At 51.6% G+C, this 23869-nt stretch overlaps 2 protein-coding genes across 12 annotated transcripts in view; one reads left to right on the forward strand and one right to left on the reverse strand.

Moving 5' to 3' along the window:
* MTUS2 (microtubule associated scaffold protein 2) overlaps positions 1 to 4724 on the forward strand; it is a 589185-nt gene extending 584461 nt beyond the window's left edge. For all 3 annotated transcript variants that reach the window (XM_047723045.1, XM_047723044.1, XM_047723046.1), the window contains one exon: positions 3827 to 4724. In XM_047723045.1, the coding sequence (XP_047579001.1) occupies positions 3827 to 4040 (214 nt within the window). In that variant the 3' untranslated portion in view covers positions 4041 to 4724. The remainder of the gene's footprint in view (positions 1 to 3826) is intronic.
* A 5795-nt stretch (positions 4725 to 10519) lies between these two features.
* SLC7A1 (solute carrier family 7 member 1) overlaps positions 10520 to 23869 on the reverse strand; it is a 79066-nt gene continuing 65716 nt past the window's right edge. For all 9 annotated transcript variants that reach the window (XM_047723054.1, XM_047723055.1, XM_047723048.1 and 6 more), the window contains 6 exons: positions 22969 to 23108; positions 20299 to 20401; positions 18283 to 18500; positions 17875 to 18041; positions 17105 to 17213; positions 10520 to 15595 (listed from right to left, as the gene is read on the reverse strand). In XM_047723054.1, coding sequence (XP_047579010.1) covers positions 15492 to 15595; positions 17105 to 17213; positions 17875 to 18041; positions 18283 to 18500; positions 20299 to 20401; positions 22969 to 23108 — 841 coding nt within the window. In that variant the 3' untranslated portion in view covers positions 10520 to 15491. The remainder of the gene's footprint in view (positions 15596 to 17104; positions 17214 to 17874; positions 18042 to 18282; positions 18501 to 20298; positions 20402 to 22968; positions 23109 to 23869) is intronic.

Below are 23869 nucleotides of genomic sequence, written 5' to 3' on the forward strand. Positions count from 1 at the left end.
CGAGTGGTGGTCCTGGGGCAGCCTGGCCATGGCAGTGAGGACGGCAGGGAGTGACCAAGCCAGTGAAGCCTGCAGCCGAACGCAGCTGTTCTGAGTAACCCCGTTCCGGTCTCCATCCCCTGCTCTGCGGGGCTGCAACCTTCCAGGAAGGATGTGGGCGTCCTCCCCTCTGCTGTCAGAGTGAAGTCAAGCAGAATCTGGGCTTGATCAGCCAGCTGCCGCTTCCAGACAGGCTTCAAAGCTTCTGGGTTCCGGTTCCAGACCACCGCAGTCAACAAGTATTGCAGTGAAGCCATCCAATGACTTACCCCCAAATGAATGGTTTCTCGGTACAGCGAACAGTCACATTTACACAATCCTAGAGTCTACTAAGTGTGAAATACTGTTATGTCTAAAGAAGCAATGGACGCACCTTCATTTAAAAATACTTAATTGCTAAAAAAGGCAAGCCGTCATCTACACTTCCAGCGAGTTGTCACCTTTTTGCAGGTGGAGGGTCTCGGCTCACTGAGGATGGCTGCTGACTGATTGGAGTGGGGGCTGCTCAAGGCTGAGGGGGGTGGTCTGTGCCAATTTCTTAAAACAGTGAAGTTTGCTACATCGCCTGACTCTTCCTTTCACAAACCATTCCTCTGTAGCGTGGGATGCTGTTTGGTAGCATTTAACTCACAGCAGAACTTCTTTCCAAGCTGGGGTCAATCTCTGAAACCCTGCGGCTGCTTTCTCACTAAGTTGATGTAAGATTCTAAATCCTTTGTGGGCACTGCACCAGTCTTCACGGCATCTCCATCGGGAGCAGATTCCAGCTCAAGAATCCACTTTCCTGGCTCATCCACGAGGAGCAGCTCCTCGTCCGTCCAAGTCGGATCACAAGATGACAGTGGCGCGGTCCCATCTTCCCGCCCCACTTCTAACTCCAGTTCTCTTGCTGTTTCCACCACCTCTGCGGTGACTGCCTCCGCGGATGCCCTGAACCCCTCCAAGTCCTCCAGGACGGTGGGAACCAACCTCTCCCAAGCTCTGGTGAATGTGGATATTTTGACCTCTTCCCATCAATCATGAATGTTTTTAATGGCATCTCGAATGGTGAATCCTTTCCAGAAGGTTTCAGTTGTCCACATCCATCAGAGGAATCGCTGTGTATGGCTATAGGCTCACAGAATGTGTTTCTTAGAGAATAAGACTTGAAAGTCAAAGGTACTCCATGATCCAGGGGCTGCAGGATGGCTGTTGTGTCAGCGGGCATGATAACAACGTTCATCTCGTACGTCCCAGTCAGAGCTTCTTGGATGACTGGCTGCGTTGTCAGTGAGCAGTCGCATTCTGATAGGAATCGTTTTTCTCAGCAGTAGCTCTCAACAGGGAGCTCCACATGTTGTAAACAGATGTACTGTCATCCAGGCTTCATTGTTCCATTTCTACAGCACAGGCAGAGTAGGTTGAGCGTAATTCTGAAGGGCCCTAGGGTTTTCGGAATGGTCAGTGAGCCCCGGCTTCAGCTAAAGTCACCAGCTGCGTTAGCTCCTAACGTGAGAGTCAGCCTGTCCTCTGAAGCTGTGGAGCCAGCATTGACTTCTCCTCTCTAGCTCTGAAAGTCCTTGACGGCATCTTCTTCCAGTAGAAGGCTGTCTTGTCTACACTGGAAACCTGCTGTGGTGTGTAGCCGCTTTCATCGTTATCATAGCTGGACCTTCTGGAGAACTTGGTGCAGCTTCTCCCCCAGCTCTTGCTGCTTCACGTTGTATTTTCTGTTACGGAGCTGGTTCTTTCCTTCAACCTCATGGACCAGCCTCTGCAGCTTCAGACTTTCCTCTACAGCTTCCTCACCTCTCTCGGCCCTCCCAGAATCACAGAGACCTAGGGCCTTGCTCCGGGTCAGGCTTTGGCTTAAGGGAATGTTGGGGCTGGTTTGCTCTTCTCTCCAGACCACTCGAACTTTCTCCATATCATCAGAAAGGCTGTTTCACTTTCTTATCATTTGTGTGTTCACTGAAGCAGCACTTTTAATGCCCTTCAAGAACCTTTCCTTTGCACTCCCGACTGGGCTGCCTGTTTGGCACAAGAGACCCCAGCTCTCAGCCTATCAACGCTCTCAACGTGCCTTCCTTACAAAACCCTGGTTTAAAGGGAGAGATGTGCCACTCTTCCTTTTACTTGTACCCTTAGAGTCCACTGTCAGGTTACTTACTGGCTTAACTTCAATATTGTTGTGTCTCGGGAAATAGGGCGACACTCAAGGAGAGGGGAGAGCCGGGGGAAAGCCTGGTCGACTGAGCGGTCAGAACACACACATTCATTGGTTAAGTTTGTGATCTTGTACAGGTGCAGTTTGTGGCACCCCAAAACAATTACAGTAGGAACCTCAAAGACCACTGACCACAGATCAGCCTAACACATATAACAAGAATGAAAAAGTTTGAAATATTGCAACAATTACCAAAATGTGACTCAGAGACGTGAAGTGAGCCAGCGCTGTTGGAAGCTTGGCGCTGACAGCCATGCTGTCCCGAGGGCTGCCACAAACCTTCAACTTAGAAAAAAAACACAGTGTCTGCCAAGTTTCAGTAAAGTGAAGCCTGGTACCATGAGGTGTGCCTGCATTTTGTCCAGGAAGACAGAGCCCTCTCTGCGAGCCCCGTGCCCAAGCCCTGGCCCACTCCTCAGCTGTACTCCTTATTGGATCCACGTGGGTCACTGGGGGAAGCACACACTTGTGCACACACTCACACACATCCTTGTGTTTCCTGTCACACACATGCATGCTCTCAGACTTGCATGGTCATGCTCCCTCGAATGCACGCATGCTCTTATGTGCACCCCCCTCCCAGGTCCCATGCATATGCTTACACACATTCACACACATTGCCCTACAGCTGAACTCGGGATGTTGGCGGCCCATTCCCATCCTAGAGGGTCACAGGGGAGACCATGTAAGGGGAGCAGGTCTTTCCCCCCACTTTGGCAGGAGGGCTGGAGCCTCTGCTCTACCTGAGCCACTGTGCCTCCCCAGGAAATCACAAAGGGTACCAGTCCAGGCTTGATCCAAGTGAGCTGCCTGCCCGGGCTAAGTCCACGCAGCTGCAAAATACATATGGGCTTCTCCCTCTCGGTTCCTCACAGATGCTGTCATTTATAAAAAATATGACAAAGCGAGCAACTCACACTTCATGACAGACGGCACGGATGCCTTGATTCGTTTTTCATTTAGCACATCCCTTTCTCAACAAACATCAACTGAGCATCTATTCTGTGCCAGACACCTGGCTGGATGCAGGGGATTCAAAGAAGGCAGCTCTGGTCCCTCTCCCCGGGGGCTTCCGGTCCAGTAGGCAGGCAGGTGCACAGATCAGCCTTTGCAGCCAGGGAAGGCAGTGCTATCATGGAGACCCCAACCAGGGGCAGGGAGGCCGGGAGGGGCCCTGAGGCCGACGGCACCGTCCCCATGCTGTCCTCAGTGTCCTCAGTGTTGACTGCCACTCTCTCCCAGCCTCCTGGTGGCACACCCACACCAGCTCCCCACCTCCCTACTTTCCTCTTCTGCCTTCAGCATTTGCTCTGTCCAGTGGACAGCTAGCGCCTCCCCTGATGGGGCAGAGGGACAGGGAGTCTATTGGGAGCAGATGTGTTCCTGGGACAAGTGGAAACCACGCTTGGCCCATGGCTCTTGGTCACCGCAGTCCCACTTGTCCCCGTCCTCCTGCAGGTACCTACCGCCTCCTCCCTTGCCCTGAGCCCACCGGCCTGGTGAATCTCACGATCAGTGCCCCCCCCCCCCGGCCCCCGCGGCAGGATTGCTACCTGACTGTTTCTTGTTCTCCTCACGCAGACAACTGTCGGAGGAAAATGCTAATCTCCAGGAATACGTCGAGAAAGAAACCCAGGAGAAGAAGAGATTGAGCCGAACCAACGAAGAGCTGCTTTGGAAGCTCCAAACGGGGGACCCAACGAGCCCGGTGAAACTCTCCCCCACGTCCCCCGTTTACCGTGGCTCCTCCTCCGGGCCCTCCTCTCCCGCCAGAGTCAGCACGACGCCCAGATGACGCCGCACCAAGCAGCCTGCGGGAGCCGTGGCTCCCGCGAACCCCGAGCTTCCACCCGAAGGGAGTCATGACCTGGGGCCCGCCCATGGCGGGCCCTGCGCGCATGCTCAGTAGCTGCACAGCTGCGTCCTAAGCAAAGTCCTCTTCTGATCCTCATATAAGATTGCCCTGGTGTTGGCACTTAGGAAAGCGTAAACAGTAGTGTCTGGTGTGCAAACGTTTGACCGTAGTTAGAGCCAAAAGAAAGAAATTCCCAGCTGTTCTCGAGCAATGAACTCTCACTGCAGAAATTTCAGGTTAGTTACAAATAGCTCAGTTTTGAATATACATTGAATTATCATGTGTACTGCACCGATCTGTGTGTATATTGAGATACACGTATATACACATGCAGCGGTTCTGAATTGCATTTTTTATAACATGATATGCTGACATATTTTGGTGAAGGTCAGCAGTTTTCTAACTTGTGCCTAAGAATTATTGGGATATGAAAATGCATTTCTATCTAGCTTCCCAGGAATATTTCTACCCAAAATAGAAAAAGGAAAAAAAAAAAAGATACAAAGAAGAAGCGCCTTTCCGCCTACCACGAAGTGGTACTCTAACACAAACACCAGCGATTTGTGAACGGTAACTGCCTTTGGAACAGTCTGCTTCTTAGTCAACATGATGTGAGGTCACTACTATTCCATTTGCGAGTTTTAATTATTAATACTCCTGTCGTGAGTGCCTAAAGGACAGCAGCAGGAAGCCCTGAAGGGTTTAGCAGTTTTGCCGATGATACTCATGACAGCGAATCACCCAGTCTTGTAAACACAGGTTTTGCTTTTTTCCTAAGTGGCATCTTGGAATCCATCATGAAGCTACTACACCCTCCGGAAAATATGGAGGAGCATGACCTTCTGGAGTGAGGGTGAGGATGACCTTGGAGTTGGCCAAGACCGTCCGTGCTCCATCCTCCAGAAGGGAAGTTGCTGATAGGATCTGTATTCGGACAGAGCACAGAGTAGGAAAGTGTCCTCCGGGATACCTCCCTGGGGTGCTCCGATGTGATTCTCAACCCACCATAAGATGACCCGCAGGCCCCCATTTCATAGGCAACCAGCCCCCCATCAGTTTGGTTCCATAACCCAACCCCATCACTGTACTCTGAGATGGCTCAGGGGTTCTAGCAGGGGCTTCCAGAACACCGACCCTTCCATCCTGGGATCCGTTCCAAGCTGTGCTCGACCATCACACGACCTCCCGCAAAAGCCAGGCATATTTTCTGCCTGATGACCAAGCAGTACCACAGCCGACAGAGGTCCCTTGTTAGGCCCAGGAGGTTCTTCCCAACAGAGGACCCTGACGGAAAGGCCAGCCGACGGTCCCTGACTCCTGGACTGGCATTTGTCTTGGAAAAGGTAGACGTAGAATGTGAACGAACGCTCTCCCCGTAGTGCTGTGGTATGGTAGGAGCATGACACACAGAGAAAGACGTAGTTTTAACAGTTGATATGGTGACGATAACAATGCCTTTGTTTCTGGTTTGCGACAAAGACCCTGCACTTTCTCCCGACGGCCCCTCAGAATGGTCCCGAGCACAGGGCTGCCTCTGAGCCGGCCTGAGGCAAGCAGACTCATGCAGGGATGCCCCGTGTGCCAGGGCCCCAGAGCCAGGAGGCAATGGCCCCACAGGAGGGGCCACCTTGCCTGGGGCCCCACCTGCTCGGCTCGCACGCAGCCCGCCGGAAGACAGGCCCGGTCTGTGTTCCTCGTGTGAGTCAAGGTTGGGCTTGCTGGCCTCAGGGACATCTCATTTCTAGCAAACCTCCAAGGGTCTTTGCCCATCCTCGGGACATACACAGTAGATCCCCACTGAAGAAACATGTCTCGTTTCCTTTAGCAGCTCTGCATGGTGTTGTGATGTTGAGTTGGGCATTCCACTAGAGTAGATCATGCCACGTTGACTAAATACACAATTATTGATTCTATGAGCAGGCACCGCCTTCGAAAACGTCGCTTGGCGGTTGCTCGGCTCCGCCCGGGAGGAACCACTTGGACACCTGCTAAACGCAGTTACACAGCAATACTGAAGTCAGTGTTATGTTAGAATGTGCTACCGTGTGTTAGCCTATTGCAGTCAAAGTCATAGTGATGTTAGAACTAAGTAACCCCTCACTGGGTGAACCGAATTGTTGCCCTCACCAGCCCTGCCCTTTGGTACTTGAGCTAATTCCCACATTGCCCTGGCTTTGTTCCTTCGTCGTGGGCACCCATCACGTGTTGCTCCTATCCTCAAACATGGGGGGACGGCAGATGCTGTGTCCCATCCTCACAACCCCTGCCCCCCACCCCGCCCCACACACCATTAGGACCCGGACCTCTCTCAACATGGAAATCTCCCGGCCGTCCTCCTCCTGGGCTGGAGTGGTTTCCACAGACCGATGCTGTAGCCTCCCCACTGCCTAGGACCCACCAAACCTCACCAGCCTCTTCGTAGTGTTTGGGAGACATGTCTGAGCCCTGCACCCGCCCTCCACACACTGGATGAGGTTCCGGGGTGAGGGTGGGGGGGATGTCCGCAGAGGGGAGGGGGCTGACGGGCTGGCCCACCTGGTGATTATTGGAATGGGGTCACACCTTATTTATCTGGCCCCTACAGTTTCTGTGTTGCATATTTGTGTTTGAAGCATATTAAAATGAACTTGAGGGACCTTCTGTGATACGCACTTGATGTACCTGTCAGCCTGGCCCTCTTGGGCGCCAGGAGATTGAGGCTGGGGATCCTCCCAGGCAGGGAGATGTTTGGCAGGCTGCGTTCCCTTTCTGCGTGTGTCAGGGTCAGCTGATGGTCGCCAAGAACCCCCCACCCCAGACCCAGCAGGTCCAGGGGCCCTGCAGCTGTCTTCTAGCAAAGACCCCCAGCAGCCCTGCCCTGTAATCGGGAAGAGCTCAGAGGCTCTGCTCGGCAAGGTCATCTTCATGGGCTGGGGCATGTTCCCGCAGGAACAGGGCTGGAAAAGGACACAAAAAACTGAGTACGGTCCCCTCATCACTAATTTCAAAATCAGACCTAAACAGATCTATGGTTCTGCCCCAAAGAGAGTATGATGTGTCCTAAAGCCTGTCAGTTTTATCTGGATCATCACAGATCTGTCTCTCCAGTGACAATGGCCACTGTCATGCAGTTCCTTATCATGAGCTCTTTCCCCAAGCCAAGGGGCTGGGGCCTGGGGTGGGGGGAACACAGGACCCTGGGGAGCTCTTGAGTAGTTCCCCCAAATGCGGGCGGGACACCTCTTTCTACATGAAAGCACTTGCCCTCCCCCCCCACCTCAGGTTGGCCAGCTGACCCTGCAGTGTCCACGTGGGCCTGCCCCTTCCTGGGGTTCCAAGGGAGACCCCCGGGTTTTGCAGGCATGTGGGAAACACAGCTACTCTACAGAGACCCCAGCAAGCCCGCCCTCCGGAACAGCTGCTGAACAAGGGACCTCTTACAGGCGATAAATCACGTCAAGTCACTTCAGGACATGATAGGACCACCACGGTTCCCCTCTGAACCACCCACGCCTTCAGATGGTTGATGCTGACTACTTGTTGATTAACGATCTTTTTTTTAAAAGATTTTATTTATTTATTTGACAGACAGAGATCACAAGTAGGCAGAGAGGCAGGCAGAGAGAGAGGAGGAAGCAGGCTCCCCGCTGAGCAGAGAGCCCGATGTGGGGCTCGATCCCAGGACCCTGGGATCATGACCTGAGCCGAAGGCAGAGGCTTTAACCCACTGAGCCACCCAGGCGCCCCTTGATTAACGATCTTAATCGTCATCAACCTATCAAACCTTGTCCACCTGTCCCAAACTGTTTTTTTTTTCTTTCGGGGTGTCTTGTGCCTTCCACTTTTATAGTCATTACTTTCCACTGCCCTTCCCCCTACACACGAGGGAAACAAGGTGCCCGGCAGCACCCCCACTTCACCAAAGTGAAGTGACTCACCCGCTGGCACATGTAGGAAAAGAGGTCAGCGCTGGCTTCCTCCTGCCTGTAGAGAACCCGGGCCCCTCCCGCAGGTAACCTGCAGCAGGCAGAGGTGATCTTTGAAGACAGCTCACTCAGTGCCCTCCTCTGTGCCCAGGACCCTGGTATAGCCTGCCACCCCCGCAGGGGCGATATGGACCAGTGCATCAGGAGGGGAGTGGTGGAGGAGTTAATTGTGGGTCGATACCTCAAAGCCGGACACTTGCTGTCTGCTATTGGAGTTGAGAGCTGTTCTCATGGCTGGTGCCCCATGATGTAGCATCTGTGTCCTGCTTTCAAGTGGCAACTCGGGGACCACACCCTGTCATCGCGTCCATGGTCCTCAAGGGTCAGAGTCCTGCCCATTGGAGAGTTTGGGCCCCCAGACTTAAAAAAACAAAACCACCACCAAAGGCTGGGAGCCTGTCCTGAGTGTTCATTCACTGAAGTTGGTGAAATCTCTTTTAACTTCCTGAAACAAAAACAGGGCCACCCAGTGTGACCTGAGCACCGCACCAAGCTCGGTTCTCCCCCTCAGCAGGGAGGGAAGATGCACTCAGGAGGGACGGCCTCCTTTGCCTCACTCACCACATCTCCCAGTTTCACCGGTGCCAACACCGAACTGGATCAGATGGTGTGCAGCTCTGAGTTGGGACCAGCCTGCTGCATGTGACCAAGGGCTCCACCTGGGGCTCTGTGCCTCCTGCCCAGGGCAGCAGGCCTGCGGCACCCACTCCCAGACCCCCGCACAGCTGCTGCTGTCTGCACAGTGGGTTCTTGTTTTAACCGCACCCAAATTAACGTAGTGGAGCCGTGCTGCCATCTGCCCTCCCCTGCCACACTGTAAAGCGCAGGCACTCAGTAACTTCATCGTTTCAAGGAGCAAAACCTCCAAGCATCCATGGGAAAGGCCAACCTGCAGGTCTCTCTTCCCCAACTCAGTCCCGAGCCACCGGGATCCGGAGCCGTGGGGTTGGCCAGAGAGCTGCCTTCATTAGCAACGACGGCGCCGGTTTTTATTCACGGAGCCTTTACTCACATTGCATTTTATTCAACAGCAGCATTTACGGCTCAGTGGCAGCCAGAGGTTGGTAAAATGACACTGTTCCCTTTTGAAGAAGGGCGGACAGGGTTACCCACAGTTGGCGTCCCAACCCTCCCTGCCGGTTCTGTCTGGTGGTTGTGCAGGGCTGGGCGGCAATACGCCTAGGGAGGAGCTCGGGAGGATTCCTCGGTGCTGCCGATGCCCAGCTGTTTGGGGGCAGCTTTTGACTTCCCAGAAGTGTTTCATAACCACACGTCCAGGGAAAGCTTGCTCCAGGTGGCTCCCCATCAGGCCTCCTGCCTGGAATCCCCAGTCGGGGCTCAGGGCTCCCTAAGAGATGGCTGAGATGGGGCCGGGAGGCGGGGCTGCTCCTCGGGCTGCCCGCCCCGTGCTGGCCACTAAGTGGCGCTGCGGCGCCGCGGGAACCGGGCTCCGGCTTCTATTCTGGGAGGTGGGCTCTAGGCGCAAGGCTCAGGGAGTTAGAAGCTACTTGCCCGCGTGGCCACTCCCCGGGGGGCCGGGGACCCCGCGCTCGGCTCACCGGCGCCTGCAAGCTGTCAGCAGGACCTCTCGCGGAGCGATCGCTCGCGGGGGTCCGCCTCCTGCCAGCCCGCGGCCCCAGCCACAGGGCACACTCTGGCTGCTGCGGAGCAGGGAGGCGGCACTCAGTCCGAGCTTTGTGGCCTGGTGCCAAGCGGAGGACGGCGCAGGTAGGGGGCGGGGGGTGGCTTGCACTAATTCTCGAGTAAACCTGGTGTGAACCGGCCGCAGCTCCCCCTGCCCTGCTCTCCTAGGGCTCCGGTGTCCGCTGAGAACACGCCCAGGTTGGGCCTTGCCTTCCGCTGGCAACCAACTTCCCCGTGTGGTCATTGGATCGCTGCTTGGTAGCGTCTGAGAGTTAAGACCCCTGGACAGAGTCGGCCTCCTGTCCAAGAAAAGGCTTCCTTCCCGGGGGATGGAGGGGATGCGGGAGAGAGGCAATCCCAGGGACAGCTGCAACCCTCCCCCGACCCCATCCTCCAGGACAGACTGTGTGCGCAGAGGGCGGGGCAGGGCTGAGGTGCCCGTGGTGCGAGGCGGCTGGCGCATGGGCACCCAAGGGCTTTGGCGGATGAGTGGCTTTATGCCCCTGGGGGGCAGCAATCTGGGTGCAAAGACAGACCCGCTCAAACCCAAGCCAAGTCTGGAAGGAGTGGGAGGTGGGGAGATGGCATGAGAGGATCCTAAACTGAGGGCTGGGGGATTCCCTGGTTGAGGGACTGGACCTTGGAATGAGCATTAGCACCAAATGCCCCAAGGCCAACGAAACATTACAACATCGGGCTGTGGAGAAACAGAGGATGCTAAAGAAGCGAAGGGCAGGATCTGGAACTCTCTGTGAGGCACTGCCAAGCTTGGGGACCCTACCGGGGGGAGTCTTGAGATCACACTGTGCATGCCAAAGCCATAGAATTTATTAGAGTTGGCAGAAGCATGAGATATTGTACCACAAAATAATTTGATTTTACAACATATAGTAGGAAGTTGTCAACATACAGTGTTGTCAGCAAAAATGGGATACAAAGCAGAATTTCACATTTTTTTAAGGTGATGGACATCGACGCTTGTCCTTAAAATAAAAACAGGAGAGGCCAGCAGAGACAGCCTGGTTTGCAGTGGGCATCAAATTCTAAATCTAGTATTACAATTATAAGAAACTATAAGAAAACTATTAGAAAAATAGAACATCAAACAAGCAAAAATATTATACAATTTACATAATAAGAAACACAATTCTTTTAATAATGGCTCCATGTTCAGTAGAAGAAAAAGTTTACTGGAGAAACCACAGCTCTGTGGGTTTGATAATAAATCAGCCCTCACTGGGATCATCACCCCATGCTTTAGACCCATCGATGCTGGAAGGCACAACTTAAGTGGGAAACTTACTTTAAATATATATTACAACTTCTCAAATCGAAAATAAGTCCCAAACCTAAAAAAGTTTGTCATCGAGAAACACAACATCATATACCTTGTAAATTAACAAAGTCAAAGCGTATCTTCCCAGCCTTGCTTCCTGACCCTGCTCATACCCTAAGAAGATCAATTTGCTGGACTTCACAGCCCAGGTCTTGATCTCACGGGGGTTTTTCAGCCGGCAGTTCCACACACTTACAGGGCCATCGGGGTCAGGGGAGGGGGTTCCTTGATAACTGTGCCCCGAGGCCCTTGGCCGGTCTGTGTCCCACTCAAAAGAGCACTGCTGCTCAATGAAGCAATGGGCACAGAAAGACTCTGGATTATAGTGACGAATATCAAAGTCAGTTGACATTTTTTTCTTTTGCCATAAAAACCCATCAGGCATCATAACTCTGATGATGAAATACGGCACATGATGATGATGATGAAATAATACGATGATGCACCACTGGATCAATAAATCATTTCATTACCAAAAAAAGGTCCACAGGAGTCTGACAAAAGTCTATCTCACTCTCCCTGAGGAGCCTTACATACAATACTCTCATTATGATGTCAAACATATATCTCAAGTTATACAGAACCACCATACATAGCATATATTTAGTTCCATCTGCCAGGAACTTTCTAACAGTTCCATACCCAGGCACACAGATCTTGCACACCTATGGCCAGCAGAGTGCGGAGAGGCCCACAGACACACATCTCTGTCCGCGCTAGAACACATCGGCGACAGGGCCTGGCACGAAGATGCCTCACTCCCATCTTGGTGATCATGGCTTTTGGGTGCCGACAGGACAATCAGCTTTGATGAGATGTATACAAGTGAGACGCGCAGATCAGAAGACGGTCCCGGCACAGAGCCGGCAGGTGTCCTCTCCTGGTGATGGCCCCAAAATGCCTGTGAGTCCGCCTATACTCTGGCTGGGGCCATTCCGAGGCATGTCCACACTCACCCAAGGAACCCACCCTCGGACCCTGGACTCACAGCCGTGGTTGGTGTTAGGCTAGAGACCATTCCACACAGACTGCAGAACTCACTCAGCTCCGAACACCCGCTGGGTGGCGCGAGGAGGGTATGTAACCCAGTTCATGCCCACCGCCGTGCATGAAGCCCAACAAGCAAGGGCCAGGGGCCTCAGCCAGGTGCACACACAGGCTGTGCCAAAGGTACAGAAGGGGGTGTGCCAGAGCCTCAAGAGCTGGGGGCGGCTGAAGCCCCCAGAGCTCACACACAGCAGGCAGGCAGCCTGTGATAGCCAAACCACAGCACCAGCACACAGGACCAGGAGGCCGATCTCTTAAGAGAGATGACTCAGTGGAACCAAACCATAGGTGGGGGAGTTGGAGGGGGAGAGGTTCTGACAACAGTATTGATTTCGAGTCTTTCCAAAACACCCTAGGAAAATGGCCCTATCTACTCTTACAGGTTTGGAAAAACAAATCAAGCCCCAAGTTGGGTGGAAGGGGTGTGAGCTGGTGGGGTGGGGTGAGGAGAGTGCAGAGGCCCGATCTCCTGCACAAGGCCCCCTCCAGGAAGCAGGCTCGGCCTCACTGGCCCACGGGGTCTGACTGCTTCCCTGGAGACCCCTCACACTCCTCAATCTTCAGCAGAGGTCCTGGGGCCCCGCTGTTGGCTTCTCTGTGAGTCTTCATGGGGTCACAAAAACAGGGAGGGCAGAGGGCACTTCGGGAGGCAGGAAGGGGTGCTTACTTGACACAAATGGGTCTTTCCAATGTGGCTATATGCGACTGGGCCACAGATAAAAGCAGACAGACATTTCCAAAGGGCATGTCTCTAGAGGTGTGGAATTTCTGATGGTGTAGAAAATACTGGCCAAGCCATGAAACTGATAATCATATTCTCGCTTGGGGGGTAGGGAGGCCAATTGTTGGGCATTTTTGGTGGTTATTTCTTGCCTGTGTGTGTGCGTGCCCCAGCGTACTTGTGTGTTTATTTCTGGGGTAGGAATGAAGGATGGGATAAAAAAAAGCCTAACAGCACTGGGGAGACTGACCCTAAACATCATTCCTTACATTACCGCCCTCATACACAGAAGAAAAAACCCCTGGCAACTGAACGGAAGTCAGTCTCCATAAAAGCACAGTGACCATGACAACTATTTCTCTGCAGAACCTTCAGATGTCCTTTTCTGAGCCTTCAGGAGGCACTTCCCACTTTGGGGTGAGGAAGGAGGACCCTCCCACTCCAGGAACTTCGCATTCCGTGGGATGGCATCAGCGAACACACCTTGTCAGTCGGCAGAAGGAGACATGTTGCCAGCTGAAATGTCACCTGTATACAGTCTATTGCCTGCTGTCTTGCACAGAAATTTCAGCCAGAAAGAGATAATCAAAGTAAAAAAAAAAATTTTTTTTTCTCTCTCTCCCCTACACTTTTCTCAGATATTACCTTTCCCTCAAGTTCTCTTTGCCTATGTGGGAAAGTAACAGACAAATCAAGCAAACAAATAGCTAACAAATTCTAAGAAGACAGCAGACAACCAAAACCCCATGAAATAAGTTAATATTTATCAAAATATTATACAGCACCAATCTACATAAACTTAAATACCTTTCTTTGGAAACCCATGCTCTGAGCCCTTATGCTCCTCCCTCTGTAACATTCACAAATGATATTTAGAATAAAGCTTCCAGGCAGGTGATCAGGGCCTGGGGCAGAGGCCAAGCTCTTGCCACCGGCCCACCAGGCCTCCACTGACCGACCCTGCCATTTGGCTGGCCCACAAATTCTTGCAATTCTCTCCGAACCTACTGAGGGAGATCAGACAAGGGCCGTCAACTTACCAGGCTTATTTCTATCAGATTTGTGTCAAAGGTCGGACAAGGGGGAAGAAGTGGGAGTCTGAGCTTCAAAGCAGCATTTACATTTTCTGGGATGCCCACATGCCTTCCTCCCTCCCCTCCCGTTCACGGGAGGCCCTTTTGTCTCCCAAGTCACATTCTCATGGGAAGGAAGATCGCGTCAGCGTTCTTGTTTCCTTGGGCTCCTCTCCACAGAGTGGGTGAGAGCGTGGGGTGCTGCAGGGTCCGAGGAGGGAGCACGCCGTGTGCAGGGACCCAAGCTGGCTCTGTGACTGACAGAGGCATGGGGTCCAGGGCCAGGTTACAATCCAGATACAAACCCACAATGCTTGGACAGCAGTATGACACCCACATTCTCATGTGCAGACCCCATGCTCCCAACAACACACCGAGAAAATATTTGGTCATTTTCCAAGTTAACACTAAGTGCCAACTTAATTGGAGTGATTCGCAGATGCTAACGGAGGACTCGGTTTTGATTCTATCTAAGGAGGGGCCAAACAGATCATGTTGGGACCAGAAGCAGCGAGGGGGGCTGGCCACTGTCACCTCAGAATGAGTGGACACCTGCCTTGAGAACATTACAAGACTCGAGATGCTAACCCACAAGCATCAGAGAGCAGGATTTAGTGATTGGCAAAGACCCACAGAATATAGCATTCTAAGCTCTACTAATCTAAGGCCAGTCCCACAGGAATGCAGTGCCACACTCCAGTTGCTTGAGACACACAGCTGTTGGTGAGAGATACCAGAAGCAGCCAGAACCGGCCTGGGGCCTGGAGAGAGAGAGAGTGTGGCTGGGGGAGGTCCCCACACTTGGGCACCAGGTGTAGAGGCGGCCCTGCCTTGGTTCTGCTGCCTCGTCCCCACAGCGGCGCTCCCTTCCTCCTTGTCAGTGATGGAAACGCCTGCCCTCAGCACCGCTGGAGTGTGCAGGGCTGTCCGGTGAAGCAGCAAAACCCTTGCCTGGAAGGGGAAGGAGGGGAGAGCTCACAGTCCTCATGACCTCTTCTGGAAGCAACGCAGGGAACAGGAGTGGGAGAAGGAAACCAGTCTTGCTTTTCCTTTTTAAAGTAAACTGCTGTCCTTCGGTTCCGGGGACAAGACTGCTGGGGACGTGTGTTTTGGAGTACTCACCTTGCCTCTGCGGCCGGCCTTGGGGGCCGCATGGGGAGATGGCTATGGAGAGTCTGGAGTGCGCACATGTTTAATACTAGAATGGTCCCCAGGGAGGGAGGCCTGGATTCCCAAGGTGACGAGAAACCGTGACCTCCATTCTGCCTGAGCACACAGCAGCATGTACACGGAGCTGGAGAGGACGGGGGCCGCTTTCCGTGTTCAGGAGGATGTTAGGAGCCGCGGTGGCTAGCTGTGGCCAAGCGGCCCCTGCTGGGGAGCTGTCCGAGGTGACGGGCCCTCGTGCACCTGCTGCAGAGCAAGTCTAAGCAGGACACACGGGCTGCGGGCTAAGGCTGCATTTCAGGTAGCTGCAGCGTCTGCTGCATTGGGGCTGTGTAGATGTGGGTGGGTCCTGACGCACTGGTGGACAGAGTGAGTGCTCCCAGGACCTCTGCGGGCATCCCTCGGGGTTGCGGTCACCTCTGAGGGAGGGGCTGAGTGTCACTTGCAATGGTCCAAATTGCCATCAGGAGTCCTTGCTTGGTCGGCAGCCAGGGATGCCTCCTCGCTGTGCCACAAACCATAACCAAAATAGATGATGAAGCCTGCAGGCCGAGAGCAGAGCGTGCATGTGAACACAGCCGGTGGAGGAGCCCACCCAGGAAAGTCTCTCCACGCTGCCTGTCCTGCCCGAACCCAGCACAAGCAGCCCTCGTGGGCAAACTTTCTGCCCTCGGAGAAATGACACGACTTTGACTAACATCTGCAAAAGTGGCTCTCCCACCTCTACATGCAGCACGGGGACACGCCCTTCTGGAGAGCCTCACACTGGGCTGGATCCTGAGCAGGGGGAGCAGCTAAGCTAGGGGCCCCGGGACAGGTGCTGTTCCTGCAGCTTCATCCACTCACCACCCAGCTTGTGCCCTGGGGCCACTGGTGGGCCCGTGCTGCTCCCTGCCAGGGTGGGATTTCCAACAGGCATCACGGCTCCCCAGGCTGTTCGCACGGCCTCCGGAGGCCCACTGTCTCTCTTTTCTCTACATATGTGACTGTCAGATAGGAGGCGGCATTCAAGTCGCCTGCAAGCGTGTGTAACACAGGAGTTCAGTCCATTCTGGTGTCCAGGACTCCAGAGGTCCCTTGGTGGGGCCCAGAGATCTGAGCTTCTAACCATCCACTCAAGCACTACGGTCGTCTGGCCCTGAGGCAACCTTCATGCCAGAGACATAAGGAGGGCAGGCCTCAAAGCCCTGGAACTAAGCTAACGGCTTGGAGCCCAGGACTCACATCTGGTATGCTTAGAAACAGGGGTCCTCCGCCCTCGCGGGGGAATGAACGCCTCACCCTGCAGTGTGGAGGAACGTGCGCCGATCACACGCGACTGCACATGCTGACCAGCTCTCCCACAGGAAGGCTCTACAGGGGACGTCTGTCCAACCAGCTGCAGGCTACACTTTGCAGACAATGTGAGGCCTGCAGAGAAGGATCTCCAGGCGGCAGCTATCTGCCCCCAAGTGTGGTGACCCAGGGCGGAGGCTTTGGCAGAAACAAAGTCCTGGCATTACAGCTCTTGTCACCAACACTGAGGGTGAGAGGCAAGCTCCTTGGTCACCAGCACTGAGGAAGGAGCCTGAGTCCATTTCCTGCAGTTCCTGGGGTTGGATACCCAGGTAGGGGGCAGGCCACGGGCGACCTACAACAGGGCCAGCACCCAAACGGTGACCCCAAACCTCCCACATGGGCCAGTGGGCAGGGGCTTGCTGGGCTGGGGAGGGCCATGATCCAGGGAGATAGACTGGTGCTTTGTCAACAGCAGACCATCGCCTTGTTCTTGTTAGCTTCAACTCTTGTCGTGACATAACTAGCTCAGGCAAGAGCAATTAAAATGAAAAGTATCTGAAAGGGAGGGGAGACCCACAATGTACAAGAGCTCCTCATTGAGGGAAAACCCCTGACTACATGTGTTTTCATTATGCTTTGAGATTGGAAATTGAGAGAGGCTCAGTGACAAGAGGCACAAGTTGTAGAAAAGACAAATGACCAGCATAGACAGGCTCGGGGCCTGGGGCAGAGGGGCCTCTGAGAGAGGCCATCACAGTGAAATCCTCACATACCTATCAGCATCCACACTGCAAACCGGACCCACGTGCCTTGGTCCAGCTGCATCATGAGATAGACGTTCACAAAGATGCTCAGGACGGGAAGTAGCGGCAGGAAGGGCACCTGCAAAGAGAGTGGGATGAGGGGGGCGCGTTGTCAAGTCTGTAGGGGTGGAATGCAGGGGGTGGCGCCTTTGAGTCATTTAGCAAAAACGCCCTAAGAAAAGCCCCCACCCCCGAGACAGATGGACTGCGCTCTTTATATGGGGAGGAGAAGGTGAGTGCACCCCAACCCACACACATACGCACAGCCGCACCCCTGCACTGGCAAACTCGAATAGGTGGAGGTTTGGTTCTAGGCTACCAAGTGCCAACGTGCACTCTACTCTAATTTTCCCCTCTTGCTAATCTCCTGTTTAAGAAGGGGCTAGAAGAGGGACTTCTCCTTTATCTCCAACACTGAACTACTTCGTTAGTTGTGTAAGCTAAAATGCAGACACCTCGGTCATCTCCAAGGCTGGGTAATGCGATGCACCAGACACATACGTTAGATGGACACATGTGAGCTACCCCAGCAGTGAGCTGCATCATTGACACCTAAGAGCTATGGCAGGGAGGGGTGCCTTCCTCTAGGTCCCCACTCATTTTCCCTGGGGCTGGCCAGCCAGCCCCTCTGCTCCACACAGCCTGGCCTGGCAGAGCTCACACAGGGCACAGGAGGGCTGGGATCTGGGGCACCTACCACAGAGCCTACCAGGAGGTTCCCTGCAGGCAGAGCTGCTCACCTTAAATGAAAGCTTGGTCTTGCTCTCAGGCTGCCTCCAGATGATGATGGTAACCAGGGAACAGAGGAGGACAGATCCAGCAAGCACAAAGATGGCCCACAACTCCACTTTTGTCAGAGCCTCCTTTCCGAGCACGGCAACAATGCAGACGGTGAGGATAAGAATTGCTAAGAAGGAGGGAGAGAGGGGTGCAATTCAATCTCTTTTCAGATCCCCACAGAGAGGGAGGCTCCATTTCTGCAGCCATCAATTAGGGTAAGGGCAGAGTAGCTGACATCACAGTCCAGTAGCAAGACAGATGTTTATCTCTATCCCTTCCAGCACTTGCCTCCACCACCCGGGACAAGAAACCCTGCAATACCAACAAGCAGGACCCCAAACACCTTACAGGGAAGGGCAGGCTCTTACCTATGAGGCTGGTTGAAATGTTCACAATTAGCCCGGAGAATTTGGAAGGCTCCATATTTTTGGGTGAGAGTATGGTTTTCAAAGAAAACCGTTCTGCTTCTGGTAAAAAGCCTGTCTGGGAATCACTGGTGCTCACCAATTCATTCTGGTCCACTTGATCGAGCTCGTCGGTAGTTCTGGCCATCTGGTATACCATGTTAGGTTGCTCTGGCTGATACCTGTAAAGAAAGGTATTGTGTGACCATCAAAATGTGCTTTCATTGGGCAAAAGGATACATACTGACTCAAGTTCTTAGTAAGCTTTCAAAGTTCTTAGTAAGCTTTTTCATCTGGCTTAGTAAGTTGCCCAGGACACAAGGCATAAAATGGGAAGAAGATGGTCAGAATGATGCATTCTCTGGCAAAGTAGATACAGAGGAGGAGACCTGAGTCATTGGCTTCTTTCTGTTTCAGCTTCTGGGCAATATCTTCCTCCTTGGGGTCTCGATTTGAGGCAACTTGACCTTCCCCATGAACAAGCCCAAAGGAATATCCTGAGATGGTTTCCCTTGCTCTGAGTAGTAGTACTGGCCCCTGCATGCTTATAATATTTGGCCACTTCCAACAAAACTATGGCTGAAGGGAGCTAAAAGTACAAACAGAAATAGAAAGCTGTGACATTAGGATCCTGTTTGGTGCCAAGAGCCAGAGAAATGTGTCAGCAAGCTGATGGATTTGAGAAATTCTCTTTGTGAGACTTAATTGGATCAATTTATTTTAAAACTCCAAATGGCTTAGAATAAACAACTTTACAGAGCTGGCCGAAAGACTGGGCCTGTGGCATGATTTCCAAGACATAAACTTCCTGCAAGTAAAGCATTCATTTTAAATGAGGCTCCTTATCTTCCCACCCAAAATGAACAGAGCTCCAATCTTTTCTACCACCGACGAAAACCAGAGTGCTTTCTGAATTATTTTGCATCTAATCTAAGTGTGAGCATAAAGATATTTAACCATTTTTTACTGATTCACTTATGTCAACACCATTTGGCCAAATGAGAGTGTAAGGAGAACCTCAGAGAAGACTCCAGGGCTGAGCCCTCACGACAGAATAAACGGTCACAGAACTAGCAAACTAGTTTTAGCCAATGCTACATGGCCACGGCTGAGGTTCAGCCCAAGTTTTACACAGAGTAGGTGCTAAGCATAGTTGAAATGGGACAAATGGAATAAATGACCTTGCCAGTATAAATGCCCGAAAAGAAGTAATGAGGCTTTTCCCAGGTGACCAACACTGAGTCTCCATGACTCCATATTCTCATGATAAATGCTCCCTTGAGCCTTTCCTGGTAGGTTCCTGCAGAACCCTGTCCTTTCAGAGCAAAGGACAACTTGAGGCCAGGGCTGTGCCTGGGAAGGGGGACACTGAGGGAGCTGAGAACACAGGGCACCACTCCTAGGCCCTGAACTGCTTTACCTCGGCTATCCAGGGGGCTGGCCCAGCGTCCACAAGGCTGACATGGCCAGAGCCTAGGAAGTCTTGCTCAACATCCACCTTGGCCACTCAATGCCACGTACTGGGACTGACTCCTCTTGGGGCAGCTTGCAGTGTTGCTATAGGACAGCACTGCCCTAAGAATCATACAAGGATTCTCCCAATTCCCACCAGGATTAGTCCCAGAACCCTCCAAGCTAAGAACCTGGACCAAACTGAAATCATTACCCTAAGTCTTCAAAAATTCTGTTCCCTGGACCAGGCCCAACAGTTAGATTGAGAACCTGTCACCTCCCTCCTCCTAACATCCTGCCAGAAAAATGAGAGCACGTGATAGCGAAAGGTGAGCCCCCTGACTCTTTTCAATGATGTTTTCTGTGACTAGACTCTCAACCACCAAATCCCACACTCTCTAGGGCAATTCCCAAAGGAACTAACAAGAACCTGAAATTACACCTTATAAATCATTAACCTGAACTTTTAAAAGGCTAACAGGGTACATCTTCACTATCTATCATGGAATCCAGAAAAGCCATACATACCGTAAGACCAACACACAGGCAGCCACCAAAGAGTAAGCCAGGAGAGTGCCAATCGACATGAGGTCCACCAAGTCCTTCAGGTCAAAGAGAAAGGCCATCATAGCTGAGGAGGAGACAAGCATCAGGATCCACAGATGGCCCACGATCACGGATAGCCAGAACCACCACCCACCCATGATCCAGGGTATACAGGGGGAGCTGCTTTTACTTGCTTCCTCACCCCAGCCCTTTCCATGGAAAGACACTGTGACGACATTGCTTAAAGAGAAGAAATGCTCAGGATTAAATCACATTAACGGTCCTCAGCAGTTAGTAACAATAATTAACATTTATATGAAGAGCACTTCCATGAACATGACCTTTCTTGATCGTCATGGCAACTCTGCAAGCTATCACTACACTATGATAGAGAAACTGATGTCAGACATGTTGGAAGACTTATCAAAGGTCACGCAGCTAGGAAGTGGAAAAGTCAGGATCTCAACTAGGTTCTTATGGCGGAGCCCAGTGCATCTTTCTCTGCACTGCGCAGACTCATAGACAGTTACGTGTATCTATCCATCTACCCACACACCATCCACCCGTCATCCATGGATCAATCCATCCTCTGTCCATCCATCACCCATCGCCCATCCATCCATTTGGCCATCACCTACCCACTCATTCATCATCCATCTGGCACTCACTGAGAATATGCTGGTCAGTGCACCCCAGCAAAGATGTAAACCATCAAAGTGGGCAGACCAGAGAGTCTCCAGCTTCCCCGAGTATATCATCCAACACAGGCATCAGTAGGCAACAGTGATGAGTAGGTGGATGAGATCAAGTCCAGTGCTCTGGGAGGATCCACAGGGGCTCCTAACCCAGACAGCTGAGTATGGAAAGCAGTGCTATTTCCAAACACTACTGGTACCTCTACCACAACCCCATTTATAAAAATCTACAACATGCATGCTTATTTGAAAATCTTTTGTAATTTTTATGAGAGTCTATCTCTCTATTTATATGGGTACACTTGTCCAGTTTCCCATTTAAACAACTTGGATAGATCTACTTTGGGATATTTTCAAATCACAGGCAATCAACACAAGTTAAAACAGAAACACAAAACCATTCCTTTTCCACAAATATTTCTCAAGCCCCTACGGACTACTCCAACTAAAACAAATTTACATTGAGGGTAGATAACAGGATCAAAGAGCAATGCCGGGCCTTCTGGATAGTCAGAACAGTGTCCAGCTGTGCAGGCTGCAGATGCCTATGTCCCCCCCCCACAAAGAAACTCCAGCCAGACTTTTTCCATGTGGGGTGATTTCAGAATACCAAATACCCACTGACCACTCCTGTCGAATGAAAAGAAAGAGTAAATCCTGGTTTGGTGAATGCACGTATTTTACAGTCACTTTAAAGATTATAGTTTGAGCTCCCCTTATCAGCACAAGAAGGGAATTAAAGGCCAGTCTTTAATATGATCAAATTACATGTAAATCCTGAAAGAACATTAACTAGTTCCCGTTCTTCATCTCTTAAATATATTGGTCATATTCTAACATACGGTGTCCCTTAACCTGACCATTGAGATCATGGTCAAGAATGTACAATTACACAACAAATTTGTTAAATAATGAAAAACTAGCTTTCTTTCATTATGTGACATTAATCCACAATCCCAAACACACTTTGCTAAAGGGGTAGCTACTAATAACAATAATCCATTCATTTAAGATGGTCAAATGTCTTACCAGCGGCTATTTGACTAGTCCCTGTGGTACAGAGGGTGAACTGGTATCGTATGTCCTAATATCCCAAAAAGACCCTGGGAGGAGCCATCTACTTTGGCATAAAAACAAATCAGGAACCAAGAGCCAGGTCTCCTGGGTGTGGGTATACCCCCTCACTTCACCTCTCTGTACAACAGGCTGGATAATGACTGTCTCTTGGGGCTGGGAGAAGCAATTATTGGAGGAGAAAATATAGAAAACCAATAGCACAGTCCTTCGATGCTCGTCTTTTCTTAATCAGGGGCCCCTGGAATATCACATAGCCCCAAGGTTCTTTGTGTATGGATTTCAGCTGTCAAAACCGTCCTCTTGGTGGGGAACCTGATACTTGATAAATCTCCTCTAAGCCTGCCATTATTTATAAACTTACAGCAATCGGCCTCCCCAGCAACACCCCCGATGTCTCCTGGAGAACAGGTAGCACATTTCCTAAAACACTGATCTTAAGGGCTTCTCATTACCCTGAGGATCCACAGGCTAAGAGACACGGAGAATGAACTTCCAGTACTAACTAAACAGTCTTTCGGCTTGTTACCATGCAAGAAGATGGCATCCCACCAGTCTACTGAGGAACGTTCAGAAAACGGGAAACACAAGTGGCTCTGTAGGGATAGTGTGCATTCCAAGCTCTGTCCAATGAGAGGATAATCATAATAAAAGGATTCAAACATTTTTGAGAATTTCATCCCAGCCTCTGTAAAACTGGACTCTGCCTTTAGTCAAAAGGGTGGCTATCTTGCAGGAAATCAGGTTCCAAGGGTGAAAACCAAAAGTTAAGAAGACCAGTTCTAACTTCTCACAGACCAGCACAAGTTAAGGTATTTCCCTAGGGACTAGCAGTAACTCAACTGTTAAAATACTGGCAGGTGGGATTAGTTCCAGTTCTTACCAGCAATGGCACCTGAGGTCAACGTGGCAATTATTGGTGTTTTGGTCCTATTGTTGATTTTGGCCAAAAATTTAAATAGCAGTCCATCTTCAGCCATGGCATAAATGACTCGAGGCATGGGAAACATGGAACCTAAAAGACTGGATGGGAGGGAAAGGCAAAATGCACATGTAACACTATCCCATCAGGAAGAAAGCATCCTAACGTGATCATTATGTGGTAAACCATGCTGCCCTGAACTCCTCACCGAGAACTGCCACCCTCCAAACTAGGGGAAGCCCATGACTGGCAGACAAAATTCATTGCATCAATCCCAGAAAAAGCACTTACTGTATGTGCTCAGTGAAAGAACAGCTTAACCTAACAAACATGCATGGGATCTAGTCATAGTTCTTGGGAAAAGGAAATTTTGTATTTATTCCCACAGTATTTCTAGCTAAATCAAACAGAAAATAAAAGCCTCACTGGGCTCATGAGGATTTCTCTGTGGTAAATCAACGTTTAGCAAACATTTCCTGTATGTGCAGGCTAATAGCAAACATCAGGGGCAAAATGTTTCTTTTTTTTTTTTTTTTAAAGATTTTATTTATTTTATTTGACAGAGAGAGATCACAAGTAGGCAGAGAGGCAGGCAGAGAGAGAGGAAGGGAAGCAGGCTCCCCGCTGAGCAGAGAGCCCGACGTGGGACTTGATCCCAGGACCCTGAGATCATGACCTGAGCCGAAGGCAGCGGCTTAACTCACTGAGCCACCCAGGTGCCCCGGCAAAATGTTTCTTATTCAAAGCCACTTTATCTTGGCCGTCTGGGGGCCTCAGTCAGCTAAGCGTCAGCCTTCACCTCAGGTCAGGATCCCAGGGTCCTGGATCGAGCCCCGATTCGGGCTCCCCGCTCAGTGGGGAA

The sequence above is a fragment of the Lutra lutra genome, chromosome 3 (genome assembly GCF_902655055.1).
Source record: "Lutra lutra chromosome 3, mLutLut1.2, whole genome shotgun sequence".
NCBI lineage: Eukaryota > Metazoa > Chordata > Mammalia > Carnivora > Mustelidae > Lutra > Lutra lutra.